Source organism: Hypanus sabinus, chromosome 13 (assembly GCF_030144855.1).
Source record: "Hypanus sabinus isolate sHypSab1 chromosome 13, sHypSab1.hap1, whole genome shotgun sequence".
Taxonomy (NCBI): Eukaryota; Metazoa; Chordata; class Chondrichthyes; order Myliobatiformes; family Dasyatidae; genus Hypanus; species Hypanus sabinus.
The window spans coordinates 11288518-11304992 of record NC_082718.1 but is presented as its reverse complement, the minus strand read 5'-3'; the positions used below and the strand labels follow the sequence as shown (position 1 = coordinate 11304992).

The following is a 16475-nucleotide window of genomic DNA, read 5'->3' as shown; positions in this document are numbered from 1 at the left end:
AAAGGGCTTCAATCTAAAACGTTTCATTTGCTACACGTACTCTGCTGTGTGTTTCCAGCATTTTTTTTAAAAAATGTTGATGTTCTGCATTGTTTTGAGAGCAAAGTGAGGAAGTTGTCGACCCGTGTGTCCATAAGTAATATTGGTATCGAGTGGTGTAGTTGGAATTCCATATTAAGGTATTGAACCAGATTACCTGGCGATAGAACCGTAGTCCTGATGAAGGGCCTTTGGGGCTAAACGTCAACTCTTCATTTCCCTTTACAGATGCTGCCTGACTTGCTGAGTTCCTGCAGCAATATGTGTGTTGCTAATAAATAGTTAAATACATTCATCCCACTTCACCTCACATGATCCATAGCTTTGATCAAAAAATAGGACACGAGTCCCCTTGGTCAAAAAGCAGCCACCCAGCTTAATTACATCTTCAGCATTCGGCGTGCCACCCCACCGGTTGGGACTCTTCACTGATGCATTCTGGCATTGTTGAAATATAATGAAAGTTTCTGCCTCCATCACCTTTTCAGGAAATGTGTTCCAGACCCCCTACTGTCCTCTGGGTGGAAGACATTCTTTATCTCTCCCATTTTTTTTCAGATACCTTATTACTATGCCCCTCTTTGTCTTGACCACTCTACTGAGCGAAATCAGGCCCTCCTATTTACTCTAGGCCTCTTGTAATTTTGCACACCACAAATAAGTGTACATTTAGCTTCCAAATAAATGGATCCTGACTTGATGCCAGTGGCATCCACGTAACTCTCCTCTGCACCCCGTTCAGAGCAACTTCTCATTTCCTGCAAAATGATTGCTGGACTGCACACGGTACCCAGCGGTGACCTAACCAGTGTGCACCTAGATCTAGTGTCCCCACCCCCCACTGGATATTTGCAGAACAATCCATTTCTCACTGCCACAATTTAGGACTGAATTTTGCCTTTCTCCCTCGTATCCCCTCCCTCCTGATGCTCCTCTATCAGCGTTGTTCTTGATTCCTTCCTCCCTCATGTTTACTGATAAACTCTTGACTCGGTCTCTACCTGTGGAAGGCGTCCATGCACTCACTGCTACTGAATTCCTGACTTAACATCTTGGTGGCTTACTATCTGGTTATAGATCATAAACATTGCTCATATCTGGCATATCGAAAAAACAGCAGTTTAAGCACATATTTAAAAAGCCTGTGCAGCTCTTAATCTCTGAATTTCTTTCTCCACTGCCTTTTGTCACATGTGTAAACCAGAATGTATTAGATCAAAGGAATGGCCTTTGCACTGACCAATGCTACCTGAAACGTTCTTTTTCTTTTTAAATCTTTTTATTAATTTTAAACAAACATAAATGAAACATGAATACAGAGAGTTTGAGAGTACATAATTAATAGATTTACATTCAAATAAATGATAATCCATATATATATACATATATATATCCTCCCAAACTCATAGTAATTACAAAAAAAGAAAATTTTTAAAATTCCCAAAAAAAAGGAAAAAAACTAACCAACATGGTCCATTGCATTATGTCAAATATACACAGTAGCGTCAATAATTCTGCACCTCCATCCAAATAATTAAGGATAATAGAAGTAAGGTTTAGGAAAAGTCAGTTTAGCTCATATGAAAATGTTGAATAAATGGTCTCCAAGTTTCTTCAAATTTAACTGAAGGATCAAAGACAACACTTCTAATTTTTTCTAAACTCAAACAAGGGATAGTTTGAGAAAACCACTGAAATATAGTTGGAGGATTAATTTCTTTCCAGTTCAATAGGATAGATCTTCTAGCCATTAATGTAACAAATGCAATCATCTGTTGAGCTGAGAGGGCTAAACAACTATTATCCACCGTTGGTAAACCGAAAATTGCAGTAATAGGATGTGGTTGCAATTTGATATTCAGAACAGTTGAAATAGTACCGAAAATATCTTTCCAATAATTTTGCAAACAAGGGCAAGACCAAAACGTGGGTCAGTGAAGCGACTTCAGAATGACATCTGTCACAGTTTGGATTAACATGAGAATAAAATCGAGCAAGTTTATCCTTGGACATGTAAGCCCGATGTACAACCTTAAATTGTATTAGGGCATGTTTAGCACAAATGGAGGAAGAATTGACTAATTGTAAAATTTTCTCCCACTGCTCAGTGGGTATAAGACAATAAAGTTCTTTTTCCCATTCCTTCTTAATTTTTTCTGATACTTCTGGCTGTATTTTCATGATCATATAAATGGTGGCTACTAAACCCTTCTGACAAGGATCCAGGGCTAAAAATTTTTCCGTAATGTCCATTGGACATAATTTCGGAAAAGACTGTAACATATTATTCAAGAAATTTCTAACTTGCAAATATCTAAAAAAATGATTTTTAGGTAAATTATATTTATTAGATAGCTGTTCAAAGGACATAAAACTATTATCTAAAAATAGGTCACGAAAACATGTTATAACTTTTGTTTTCCATAATACAAAGGCTTGATCCATACAAGAGGGCCGAAGAAAAAAGTTAGATATAAGGCTTGATAAGATAAACTTATTCAAGTCAAAAAATTTACAAAATTGAAACCATATTCGCAATGTATGTTTAACTATAGCATTAGTTATTTGTTTATTCAATTTAGATAAAGAAAAAGGAAGTAAAAATCCTAAAATTAAAAACAAAAGTCTTGTACAGATTTACATTCCAAATTTACCCATTGTGGGCAAGATGCTATAATTGATTCTTGTGTCCAAAATATTAAATATCATATATTAACTGCCCAGTAGTAAAATCTCAGGTTTGGCAAAGCCAAACCACCCTCCTTCTTAGGCTTCTGTAAATATTTTTTGCTTAGTCTAGGATTTTTATTCTGCCACAGATAGGAAGATATTTTGGAGTCAATAATATCAAAAAAAGATTTAGGAATAAAAATTGGTAATGCTTGGAATAAATATAAAAATTTGGGTAATACTATCATCTTAATAGCATTAATTCGACCAACCAATGACAAAGATAATGGGGACCACCTAGTAACAAGTTGCTTAATTTGGTCAATTAAAGGTAAAAAATTAACTTTAAATAAATCCTTATGTTTCTTGGTAATTTTAATACCTAAATAAGTAAAATGATCTATGACAACTTTAAATGGTAAATGATTATAAATTGGAACTTGCATATTTAATGGAAATAATTCACTCTTATTAAAATTCAGTTTGTAACCAGAAAAGCTACTAAACTGAGCAAGCAAAGACGAAATAGCCAGAATGGATCTCTCAGGGTCAGATATGTATAGTAACAAATCATCAGCATATAATAACTTATAAGTCCCTTGTCCATGGCTGATACCCAAAATATTAGGTGATTCACGAATGGCGATAGCTAAAGGTTCCAAAACAATGTCAAATAGTAAAGGACAGCCTTACCTTGTACCACGGAATAACTGGAAAAAAAGGAGATCTTTGATTATTGGTAAAAACCGAAGCCAAAGGTTTATAATATATTAATTTAATCCATGATATAAATTTTGAACTAAAATTAAAATGCTGCAACGTATTAAATAAATATGGCCATTCAACTCTTATCAAATGCTTTTTCAGCATCTAAGGAAATAACACATTCTGGTATTTTGGATGAAGGAATATAAATAATAATTAATTTTCTGATGTTAAAAGATGAATAACGGTTTTTAATAAATCCAGTCTGACCTTCAGAGATAATCCGAGGTAATACATTTTCTAATCTAGTGGCCAAAATTTTGCTAAAAATCTTAGTCCATATTCAGTAAGGATATAGGCCGATAGGATGCACATTCAGTGGGGTCTTTATCTTTTTTAAGAATTAAAGAAATAGAGGCAATATAAAAAAATTGTGGCAATTTACCTACAATTAACACATCTTTAAAAATTTTACAAAGCCAAGGAGAGAGTATAGAGGAAAAGGATTTAAAAAATTCTGCAGTATAACCGTCCGGACCAGGGGCTTTACCTGAATTCATTGAAAAAATAGCCTCCTTTATTTTGGTTTCTGTAATAGGTACATCTAGAAATACACAATCTTCTGTTGTTAATTTTGGGATATTCAATTTTCTTAAAAATTCATCTATTATAGAAGAATCCTCAACAAATTCTGATTGATATAAAGAATTATAAAAAATCTTTAAAGGCTTTATTTATCTCTTTACGATCAATCGTCAAAGTGCCATCTCGTTTACGAATCTTAGTAATTTGTCGTTTAACTGAAGCAGTTTTCAATTGATTAGCCAATAATTTGCCAGATTTATCTCCATGTATATAGAACTGAGTTCTAGATTTAATTAATTGATTTTCAATCGAAGAGGATAATAAACTATGCTCCATTTGAAGTTCAGCTCTTCCTTTATAAAGTTCTTTGCAGGGGGTCACTGAGTAAATCTTATCAATTGCTTTAATTTTATCAACCAATGTTGATATTTCAAAATTAGTTTGTTTCCTAACTCCAGCAGAGTATGAAATGATCTGTCCACGAATAAATGCTTTAAAAGTGTCCCATAAAGTTCCACTACAGATCTCTACTGTAGAATTTGTTGAAAAAAAATCAATTTGTTGTTTAATAAAATTAAGAAAGTCTGAGTCCTGCAATAAAATAGAGTTGAACCTCCAAGATTTTGCATTAGAAGATGACTCCATTGTCTTAATAGATAGCTTCAAAGGTGCATGGTCAGAAATGGTAATGGAGTCATATTTACAATGATAACATCTGTAGGTAAACAAGATGTAGGTGATCAATAAAGAAGTGGTCAATTCTTGAATAATTATGATAAACGTGAGAAAAGTATGAAAATTCTTTGTCATTGGGGTGTAAAAAATGCCAGATTTCGGAAATTCCAGAATCAACCATAAAGGAATTAATAAGAGAGGCCGATCTATTTGGAAGAGCTTGGCTGGGCTTAGATCTATCCATCGAACGGTTTAAAATCCCCACCCGTTATCAGCATGTACTGATTCAAATTAGGAAAGGATGTAAATAGACACTTAAAAATTCAGGACAATCAATGTTTGGAGCATAAACATTAACTAAAGCAACTTTTTGATTAAAAAGTAAACCAGTAATAAGGAAAAATCTACCTTGTGGGTCCGAAATTGTTTCATAGTGTATAAAAGAGGTTGAAGAATCTATAAAAATGGAAACGCCTCTTACTTTGGCTTGGGAATTCGAGTGATACTGTTTTCCTTTCCAAAACCATAAAAAACGTTGACTATCCACCTTCCTCATGAGTCTCTTGTACAAAGACAATATTAGCATTCATTCTGTGGAATACTTTGAATATTTTTTTCTGTTTGATTGGATGATTTAAACCATTAGTATTCCAAGAAACAAAATTAATAATCTTATCCATATTGCCAATATTTATTGCAGTTAACACATAAGGTTAAAAAAAAATGAACTCATGAATCCGGAAGAGGGAAGTAAGTTCAAGGAGGAACTGGAAGTTATGACACTGCAACCATTTTGTAGTTTCGAATCAGCCCATGAAGTAAAACTAAGCGTGAAGCAAGCAAAAAGAAAAGTCCCCCTCCCTCCACCCTCAAAGCCCCAGGAAAAAAGCCAAAATGAGGCAAGCAGGCAATCTAAAACTAATTTTACCCCCATGTCTCAAGACGGTAACTCAAACAAAAAAGTTAAAGAAAAGATACAAACCACCCATATTTTAAGAAAGGGTTAATATAGCAAAGATTAAACTATAAAATTAGTGGTTTATATATATAAAACAAAAGGATTTTTTTTAAAAAGAAAAAAAAATTAAAACATTAAAACCCATAAATGGATAATACTGTATTAGTGTTTTAAAAGAAAGTCCTTAAACTTATTCAGACACATCAAAACGGATGTGACGTATCCAAGCACTAAGGTCTTTGGGGAAAAGAAACGACATCTTAGAAACGTTTTTTATTTAAAAAAAACATTAATATTTAAACGCTAAAAGTATTAAAAAAGTGTATATGAAAAAAGAAAAACCTAATGAGTTACTTTCAGAACTAACAGAATAACAATTTAAAAAGAATGAACTCAGGATAAACCAAAAAAACGGACCTTTACCATGTTTAAGAAATACACTGTTAACCATCACGTAAAAAATCATCAAATTATAAAATCCAAATCTATAGACTAATTATTGCATGAGTCAACCCGTAGTAAAAAAAAAGTACTATTTTTCAAGGAATCTTTGAACATCCACTGGAGATTTGAACAGCCGCTAAGTCCTATATTTGAGAGTAACTCTCAATTGTGCTGGAAATAACAGCTCTTGCTTGTAGCCTTTCTGATGAATTTTGGACATAACCAATTTAAAAGCCATTCTTGCCCTTAAAACTTCAGGACTATAGTCTTCCAGAATATGAAATTTGAAATTTTGAAAGCTGATCATATCCTTTTTATGGGCAGCCCGAATCAAACGTTCTTTGGTGTGAGGATAATGAATCCGGAGAATCACTGGTCGTGGTTTCGTACCTGGAGCTGGTTGAAAACAAGAAATGCGATGTGCACGGTCGATTATTGGAGGGGTATCCAGTACTTCTGAACCGAAGACATCCTTTAAAAATTTAGAGAAAAATACAGTGAGATCACTGTTCTCAACATTTTCCGGAAGCCCAATTATCCAGAGATTTTGTATTCGAGAGCGGTTTTCAAGATCAGTGATTTTAGATTTATAACGATCCAGTAGTTGAGAAGTCGAAGCTTGCTGTTGCAGAATTTCAATTTTGCGATCTCTCTGGCGAGCGGCATCTTCAAGAACTAAAATTCTTGCTTCTTGTTGTTGTGAATCCAGTGTAAGTGATTGAAGTTTTGCATCGACTGTCTTTAAAATTTCATGGAGCGTAGAAAGCTTTGAGGTTAATTTATTCTCCAATCTTTCAAGGTCCATATGTTTCGCAATTGCTCCCAAAGTTAACGGTTCTTTCGTCTGTTTCAATTCCTTTAGACATTTCAACGAGTTGAAAATCATTCAAACAGTTGAAAAAGATTTCATAAGTATGAACCCCTTTCGAATAGGTATAAACAGGTCAATTAGGGGGTAGTAAAAAGTAAAAGGATTGGAGCGAAGCCTAGAACAGTTTCACTCCATAAGCGCCATCTTGAGACCTCCTGAAACGTTCACTCTGTTTTTCTTTCCATGGAGGCTGCCCAGCCTGCTGAGTATTCCTATTCACTATTTTCTTTTATGAGTATTTCATACAGTTGGTTTTGACTTTACTGAAAAGAGAAAGCCTTGCATTGAGTTATATCAGCCCTGCTGAATGGTCTTGACTGTTTATTCCCTCTCCATGGATGCTGCCTGACGTGCTGAGTCCCATCAGCATTTGTGTGTGTGTTGCTAAGCCTTGCAAAGCTGAGGGGTGCAGAGAAATGCAGCTAGTTGGTTTGGTCTTCCAAAAGTGTGACGGGCCAAATGGTCTTGTGTGCTGTATGATTTTGTTTGTCTGCAGCCTTCTTATTTGTCATTGCTTGAATCACCACATTTATACTGCCCAATGCAGGAAATATTTCTTGAAAAGGTGATACAGACAGGAACTTTCATTACAATAACTGAATATGTTAATGAAAGGTCCTGACTGGCGGGGTGTCACACCAAATACCACTTCCCTCGTCCTGGAGAAAATCATTGCTTCCGTACTGCAGCTTGCCTCTGGCCAGCCAGATGGTCCAGATTTGCATCGTAGCAGAACTTTACATAATTGAGCCACTGTGGGATTAACAGTTTTTTCTTAACTTCACAGTTTATTTACCCTGAAGCACTGGAAGAACATTTGGATTTTCAGTAAGATGACCCAGTGTGAGTTTGATAGTTTTCTCGAATTAATGTTAATTTTGCTTAATAAATCCAATGAGCCATTTTTTAAATTAAGGAAAAGTGAAGACAAGGTAATGAAGTCTGAATTTTAAAATTCCTGTCTTTGATCTGAGTAAAATAGATTCCAAAATTTTTAGCTTATTTCAAAGTCTGATATAGAATAAAGCAAAATGTACCCTTTAATCAAAACACAATGAACTGGCAAAGGCTGTTTTTACCACGATAACCTTCTCTACATTACCAGTACCACTTCTGTCCCATTCAACCATAATTTGCTTTGAATATTACATTTTGGATTAAAATGTGAGATGTTCTGCTGAATTGTCTACCTCTTTTCATGTGTTGAAATCTGCTTTTTCTGTAAATTTGGTGACTAGTGCACTGACACCCTTGCACTTTCCATTGTTTTGGTGTGGGTTAAAGCTACATTGAAGAAAAGCAAATGAGGGGTTTCAATTCAGAATGTTGATTGTCCATTCCTTTCCATGCATGCTGTTGACCTTGTGAGTTCCTCCAGCATTTTGTGTGTAACGCTGGCATTCCAGCATCTGCAGAATCTCTTGTGTTGAAGAAAAACAGCGAGTTCTAGGCATAATTCCTCCTTCAACCAATGTTTATTTATCTCAGTACTTGGCTGCCACATTTATTGTTGTGATTTAATATTGTAGGTGAAGTACTATGAGGTCATTTTGATTAAAAATCAAACCATGCATGTCTACACTTCTCAGAATCAAAATCAGGTTTATTATCACCATCCTGTATGACGTGAAGTTTGCTGTTTGTGCATTAACACAAAATTAATACAAATTACAAAATAAATAGTGCGATAAAAAATGAATAACGAGGCCTCTGCTCTGCTTTGTTTTACTGCCAATGATGATTCAGCCACAATAATTAAGCAACTTTATGTACATTTAGGTGCTTCTGAAGTGTAGATTGTTGTTGTTCTTTTCCACACCTTGTATGCACAGAGGGCGACAACCTTACTGTTTCTTTAACATTTTTGTCTTTTTTTTGAGGTTGGGTTGCTGGCTCATTGCTCAACCCAACGCGGATGGAAAGTGTGCAAGGAGCCGGCTGGTTTCGAATGCGGGACCGCTCACCTCGAGGTCCAGTGTGGATAACACTACACCACCAGTCGGTGGAGTGTAGATACCATTTTGGTATTGGAAGCATGGTAGCCAATTTACCCTGCAGACTTGAGTGAAGGGCAGAATGAAAAAAAAATCAGGTAATTGGTTTTAATGGGGGATAATTTTTTTCCCAGGTCTCTTGAAGTAAGGCCGTGTCTTTTTTTTAGTTTGACAGGCTTTGGTTTACAATTCCATTTGAAAGTTGGCACCTCAGACAGACCAGGGGTATCAGCTTAGATTTATTTACACAGTTTTCTGGTTATGAGAATTAAATATGTAGCCTACCACAAAAGCCTGAATGGTTGAGCAACACTGCCAATAAGGCAATGCAGTTGTCGCTCGAGTTACAAAAGGGATGAGTTTTGTTAAGTGAAATTTCATAGGTAGTAAAGGCTGGGTGAAATCTGTCATGTTTTTTCTGCATGAGTATTCCTTTGGCTAGAAACTGGTGGTTCAAACATTGCTTTGCAAAGCCAAGGCACAGAGTTAAAGGCTTGTGTTAATAAAGTGAATGGAAGTTAAGGAATCATAAACAACAGAAAATCTGCAGATGCTGGAAATCCAAAGCAACACACACAAATTGCTGGAGGAACTCAGCAGGCCAGGCAGCATCTATGGAAAAAAATTAACAGTTGATGTTTCGGGCCGAGACCCTTTGGCAGGACTGAAGAGAAAAGCTGAGGAGTGGGTTAGGTAGAAATTAAGGAATACCCACATCAAAGGTTTCTCAATATATTATTTGATTTTTTTTTTCTCTTCTGTGCAGGTAGACGAGGCAAGCGCAAACATCTTGCTTCCTCAGATTGCTTGTCTCTGAGTAACAGCAGCGTGGGTGCATTCTCACTGACACAGCCATTCAGTTATATGGGCACAGGCAGAGATTTGCATAGGGGTCTGTACCCAAAGAGCAGGAAAGCAGCAGGCCAGTTATGCCATCTCCAAAGACAGCAGGCGGATGACACGCGGAGGCCTTCTGAGGATGCGACCAGCGGTGAAGCCAGTGTCGGCCAGTCAAGCTCTGGGCTCGATTTTGCTTTCGACCCCAAAGATTTTCTTTCCAGTGATGCGTCCATTGAAAATGACGTGTTGGTTCTGAATTCAAACTCCAGCAGAAAACCACCTGTGCTGTCACCAGGGTGTTCAAGCAGCGATAGTGGATTGGACCGCTCCACAAGGAGCCTGGAAAATGCCCCTGTCACCCTGCAGCAGAATAACATGAGAGCTGGAGTCACTGGTGCTGAGCTAGAGGTTGAACCTCTCCCTGATTCCTACTTTGGATTGTTGGGATGCACAGGCTCCCAGGCGCTGCCTTCCGGACACATCTCCCAGCTCCCAGATGAAATGCTCAGGGCTGTGTTCTGTCACCTGCCAGCGGTGGATCTGTATGGCTTCAGACTGGTCTGTCAGCAATGGAGACGTGTTCTCAGTGACCCAATGGTAAACCTTGGTTTCTTCTGATATCACTTAGTATGCATTGTGCTTTCCTATACAGCTCCCCCACCTCCTGCAGGCATTGACTTCCGGAACAGGAAGGCACTAAGGCAGACACTAATTCATCAGCTGAGGGACTGAAACCATTTGCCACACAGCTTTTGTAACCTGGATTCCATTCTGATCTCCCATGGTGGTCTGTGTGGATATTACAGATGATCCCCATCACGATGTAGGTTCCTCCCATCTCCTCCAGGTCCTACTCATGTCCGAAAGACATGTGGAGTAGTTTGTTACTGTAAATTGTCCCTGGTGTGCAGGGGAGTGATGGAATCTGGGAAGTATTGATGGGAACGTGATGAGTTTAGGTCAAAGGGAAAATGAATGAGGTACAATTCGTGAATTGGACTTAATGGGCCAGAATGGTTTCCCTTCATGCCATAAGCACAAGGGATTCTACAGATGCTGGAAATCCAGAGCAACATACAAGTACGTGGCGGTGCACCTGGATGACAGACTTGAGTGGAGCCTCAACACAGTGACTGTGTACAGGAAGGGCCAGAATCACCTCTACTTCCTGAGAAGGCTGAGGTCCTTTGGAGTATGTAGGCCTCACCTTCACAAACTGTTCTACCAGTTTGTTGTGGCCTGTATAGTCTTCTATGCCATGGTGTGTTGGGTCAATGGCATCAATATGGTGATGCCAATAGGCTCAGTAGTCTGATATAACCATATAACCATTACAGCATGGAAGCAGGCTATCTCGGCCCTTCTAGTCCGTGCCGAATGCTTACTCTCACATAGTCCCACTGGCCCGCACTCAGCCCATAACCCTCCATTCCTTTCCTGTCCATATACCTATCCAATTTTACTTTAAATGACAATACTAAACCTGCCTCTACCACTTCTACTGGAAGCTCGTTCCACACATCAACCACTCTCTGAATAAAGAAATTCCCCCTCATGTTACCTTAAACTTCTGCCCCCTAACTCTCAACTCATGTCCTCTTGTTTGAATCTCCCCTACTCTCAATGGAAAAAGCCTATCCACGTCAACTCTTTCTATCCCCCTCATAATTTTAAATACCTCTATCAAGTCCCCCCTCAACATTCTACACTCCAAAGAATGAAGACCTAACTTGTTCAACCTTTCCCTGTAACTTAGGTGCTGAAACCCTAAGATTAGAAAGGCTGGCTCTGTTATAGGAGTCAAACTAGATACACTAGAGGCTATGGTACACGAAGGACCCTATGGAAAATCCTGACAATTGTGGACAACGTTTCTCACCCTCTGCATGCCACTTTGGCTGAGCAGAGAAGTACTTTTGTTAGTAGACTAAGACAACTGTGCTGCTCCAAAGAGCACTATATCAGGTCATTCATACCCTTGGCCATTAGGCTCTATCATGAGTCAGCCTATAGCTGAGGAAGTGATGACCCCCTCCTGTTAGACTGTGTGTGGTAACTTATTTTTTTATTCTTTCTACTTCTGTTTTTATATATATATGCACTTGTAGTGCTACTGTCCCACTGTAATTTCCTTTGGGATCAATAAATTATCTATCTGTTTACAAACCGCATTTCCAGAAAAGTTGGGATATTTTCCAAAATGCAATAAAAACAAAAATCTGTGATATGTTAATTCACGTGAACCCTTATTTAACTGACAAAAGTACAAAGAAAAGATTTTCAATAGTTTTACTGACCAACTTAATTGTATTTTGTAAATATACACAAATATAGAATTAGATGTCTGCAACACACTCGACAAAAGTTGGGACAGAGTTAAAATAAGATTGAAAAGTGCACAGAATATTCAAGTAACACCGGTTTGGAAGACTCCACATTAAGCGGGCTAATTGGTAGCAGATGAGGTATCATGACTGGGTATAAAAGTAGTGTCCATCAAAGGCTCAGTCTTTGCAAGCAAGGATGGGTCGTGGCTCACCCCTTTGTGCCAAAATTCGTGAGAGAATTGTTAGTCTGTTCAAAAGGAACATTTCCCAACACAAGGTTGCAGAGAATTTAGATCTTTCAACATCTACAGTACATAATATTGTGAAAAAATTCAGAGACATCTCAGTGCGTAAAGGGCAAGGTCGGAAACCACTGTTGAATGCGCATGATCTTCGAGCCCTCAGGCGGCACTGCCTGAGAAACCGTCATGCTACTGTGACAATTACAGCCACCTGGGCTCGGGAGTACTTCGGAAAACCATTGTCACTTAACACAGTCCGTCGCTGCATCCAGAAATGTAACTTGAAACTGTTATGCAAGGAGGAAGCCATACATCAACACTATGAAGAAACGCCGGTGAGTTCTCTGGGCCTGAGCTCATCTCAGTTGGACTGAAAGACTGGAACTGTGTGCTGTGGTCAGATGAGTCCACATTTCAGCTAGTTTTCGGAAAAAACAGGCGTCGAGTTCTCCGTGCCAAAGATGAAAACGACCATCCTCAACGAAAGGTACAAAAGCCAGCATCTGTGATGATATGGGGGTGCATCAGTGCCCACGGCATGGGTGAGTTGCATGTATATGAAGGTACCATTGACTGAGGCATATATTAGTATTTTAGAGAGACATATATTGCCATCAAGGCTTCCGGGATGTCCATGCTTATTTCAGCAGGACAATGCCAGACCACATTCTGCACGGGCTACAACAGCATGGCTTTGTAGACACAGAGTGTGTGCTTGACTGGCCTGCTGCCAGTCCAGATCTGTTTCCTATTGAAAATGTATGGCGCATCATGAAGAGGAGAATCAGACAACTGAGACCATGGACTGTTGAGCAGCTGAAGTCTTATATCAAGTAAGAATGGACAAAATTTCCAATTGCAAATCTACTACAATTAGTATCCTCAGTTCCAAAACAATTAAAAAGTGTTATTAAAAGGAAAGGTGATGTAACACAATGGTAAACATGCCTCTGTCCCAACTTTTGTTGAGTGTGTTGCAGCCATCAAATTCTAAATTTTTGTATATTTACAAAATAAAATTAAGTTGGTCAGTAAAACTATTGAAAATCTTTGCTTTGTACTTTTGTCAGTTAAATAAGGGTTCACGTGAATTAACATATCACAGATTTTTGCTTTTATTGCATTTTGGAAAATATCCCAACTTTTCTGGAAATGGGGTTTGTAATTTCTTTGTTCATCATTTTTGTAAAGGAAGGGGAAAGAAGTCAGCAGGGGCGTATCTACAGAAAACAGCACCTACGGCAAGCACTGAAATTGCACCCCTGTCCAAACATCTGACACCCATCTTTTAGATAACTTTACCATAGTATCAGCTCAAAAATACCAGTCAAGCTCGTTAATCTTTTAATTAACAAATCATGGCACTAGGTGAAAATTATAACTGTACCTTCCTTGCTTTCACTGATGCAACTTGGTCCATGATGGGATCAAAGTCAGTTTTTTCAGTTTCTTCTCTTTCTACACTCAGCAGATCCAGATCATAGAGTCTGCCTTGACCCATGGAAGCTCTCAAATACGAAAATATTAGTTTTAACTTGCTGAATGATCTCTCACAGCTGGCGATGGAAACTGCGATGGTTAGCATTATCTGAATAGCAATGCGAAGATTGGAGAAGACACTCTCATCTCCATAATGAACAATAAATTCAAGAAGCTCTTCAGGTCTTGATACTTCATGTTGACCTGCCTTGATAGCAATATTCTGCAATCCAAAATTTCTTCATATAGCTGCTGTCCATCAACATCAGAGCTGTACAATTCGGCCAAATTTTCACACTTCTTTAGGTCATTACTGTTGGTACCGTAACACGGTCCCTCAACATCGAGAGGGAACCCAAACTTGGCGTCAGTGTTGTGCAAACAAACGAACCTTTCATCCATTTCTCTGTGAAGACGGTCGAGTGTTCCCTTCGTGACTCTTTCCATTTCCTCTTAGCTGTTAATCCAACATCTCTCGAGTTCTCATCAGCCATTCGTTCCTTTCATCTCTGACGTCTTTCAACTTCAATATTCCATTCTCGACAGAGACGGACTCCTCCTTCAATTGACTCACTGACCAACACTTCTCTTTCATCATAAAAATGATCTTGGAGGGGTTTCAAATCCAAGGTATCTTCGTGGAAGTTCATGCTAGGATCCTGCAGCCTCTTTTGAATACGGTCAATGCAAATGAGTACTTTGTTGCAAAATCAGAAAATCATAACCCAGCATGCGGCTGTACAGCTGCCTTATGTCACTCTTTGTTTCACTGGTCTTGTTTTCATTGTCTGTCATGTCCTGGAAAACTTGAAGTATCTCCTCTAGGTACTTGTTGACGGACTTCACTGCTTCTGACCTTGCACACCACCTGGTTTCAGACTTCAGCTTAACAACCACAGGCATGGTGTTTTTGAGTTGAAAGAGAGAAAGAGAGCTTCGATGGTTCCAAAAAAATATGACCATCATTGTATCCTGCTTGGCTGCATGTGCACCCACCAAGTTGAATGAGTGATTGTTGCAATTCACAAACACTGCCAGGTTGTTTATCTCACTTATTCTTTGATGAACACCATTTCAGTGTCCAGCCATCACAGCAGTGTTGTCATAACACTGTGACCGACAGTCTTGTAGCTCCATTTCATCCTTCTCTAGCTCTCAAAATCAGCTTCCACATACCTCCCTACTTCTGACACCTGCTCATGGTGTGTCTAATCAGGAGTCGAGTCGAACATGAGACTATAGTTCTTGGCTTTACGAATGCTTCTCAGTAAACTCTGGTGAACAGTGGATGCCATCGTGGATGAATTCGTTCTGGACACCCAGTGAAAGATAAGACGTAGATCCAGGGTGACTTCCCAGATGAGTAAGGTGTTCTTTTATGACAGGGTCAAAGATGGCCAGTAGTTTCAGTAAGCCAAGGAAATTTCCCACATTGGAGTCATCGTCTAGCTGAAGTGATTCCCTGTGTCCTCGCAAGGCCAGGTTCTGAGTCGTAAGGAATTTTATGCAGTGAAGGATTCTTGTCAATCACACCATTTCTGCTTTTCCTTCTCAATCTGTGACTGAAATACCACATCAATAACACATCTGTTTCCAGCTAAATTTCTTTCCATTTCTTTTCACTGTGTGAAGTGTTCCCATGATTCTTGGCTTTTTCATGAACACTAATCCTTTCAGGTGCTTTCCACTGGTTGAATCCACTCTCCTGCTCCAATGAGGATTGATGGTCTGACCAGGAATAGAGAAAACAATAGATACAAAATGCAGACATTTTAGAAGGGGAATAGACCAGCCATGAGCGAGTCACTTACTCACCACAACCATTTCCCAATTTCCTCTTGAACCAAGTTTTATTCATTGAGTAGTAATTTTTTGGTAGGAAAGGCTCATCAATGTTCTGGAAATACTTCCAACCCAGCTATTTTATTTCTGTTCTCAACGAGTCAGGCAGAATTGCTTTTCCAGTATCCTTGTCAAACTTTAGAAGTCCAACGTCATGTTGTTCAATCACTTCTAGTATGATAGTTCAAGGCTCTTTGACACCATCCAGTTCACTGTGTTCACTGTCATCAAGTTCAATCTCGTCTGGTAAAATCTTGTCAATAAACACAACAGCACCACCACCACCATCGTCTTCCCCTCCTGTCACGTCCACGTTCTCTGTGGCAGCCTCACTCTTAATCTCAACATACTCGAATTTATATGACTTGACTTCCTCCTCGGCTTGTGACGCATTTGTACTTGATCCACCTTCAGATTCTAAAAAACTTGTAGCAGGTGCAGGTGACTCCATGTAACGTGTCGAACTACTTGTTCTGGGCTTTTCAAAACTTCGAACTTGCTCGAATTCCTTGCTTCCACCGCCTCCAACTTTTGTCTCTTCCATCCTTCAGTTCCACTTTCCTCCTTCATGAAGAAACGTTTTATGGTCTTCTTACACAATGCTCTGAAATAAGGCCATTCTAGTGCTTCTCACCCATGATAATCAAAGATGGATCATACATCCGAAGAAATTTCTTTTTTCACTGAGGATGGCTTGTCTGACTTTAACAGAAACTGCTCAGTGGCACCCTCTTTCAAGTGGTGCCCAGGGCACGTGCCATACCTGCCATGCCTTAGATATGCCACTGGAAGTCAGAATAAGAA

General features: G+C 38.7%; 2 protein-coding genes across 12 annotated transcripts in view; one reads left to right on the top strand and one right to left on the bottom strand.

Annotated features, from left to right (window-relative positions):
* The window catches only part of LOC132404301 (zinc finger protein 850-like), a 50430-nt gene extending 42758 nt beyond the window's left edge, over positions 1–7672 (bottom strand). Inside the window, exon 1 of the mRNA XM_059988474.1 lies at positions 7594–7672. Within this exon, the coding sequence (XP_059844457.1) occupies positions 7594–7672 (79 nt within the window). The remainder of the gene's footprint in view (positions 1–7593) is intronic.
* fbxo18 (F-box DNA helicase 1) overlaps positions 1–16475 on the top strand; it is a 98823-nt gene that overhangs the window by 285 nt on the left and 82063 nt on the right. For 7 of the 11 annotated variants that reach the window (XM_059987097.1, XM_059987102.1, XM_059987100.1 and 4 more), the window contains exons 2-3: positions 7735–9039; positions 9708–10378. In XM_059987097.1, the coding sequence (XP_059843080.1) occupies positions 9024–9039; positions 9708–10378 (687 nt within the window). In that variant the 5' untranslated portion in view covers positions 7735–9023. The remainder of the gene's footprint in view (positions 1–7734; positions 9040–9707; positions 10379–16475) is intronic. The other 4 variants (XM_059987098.1, XM_059987101.1, XM_059987099.1 and 1 more) reach the window with 4 other exon arrangements.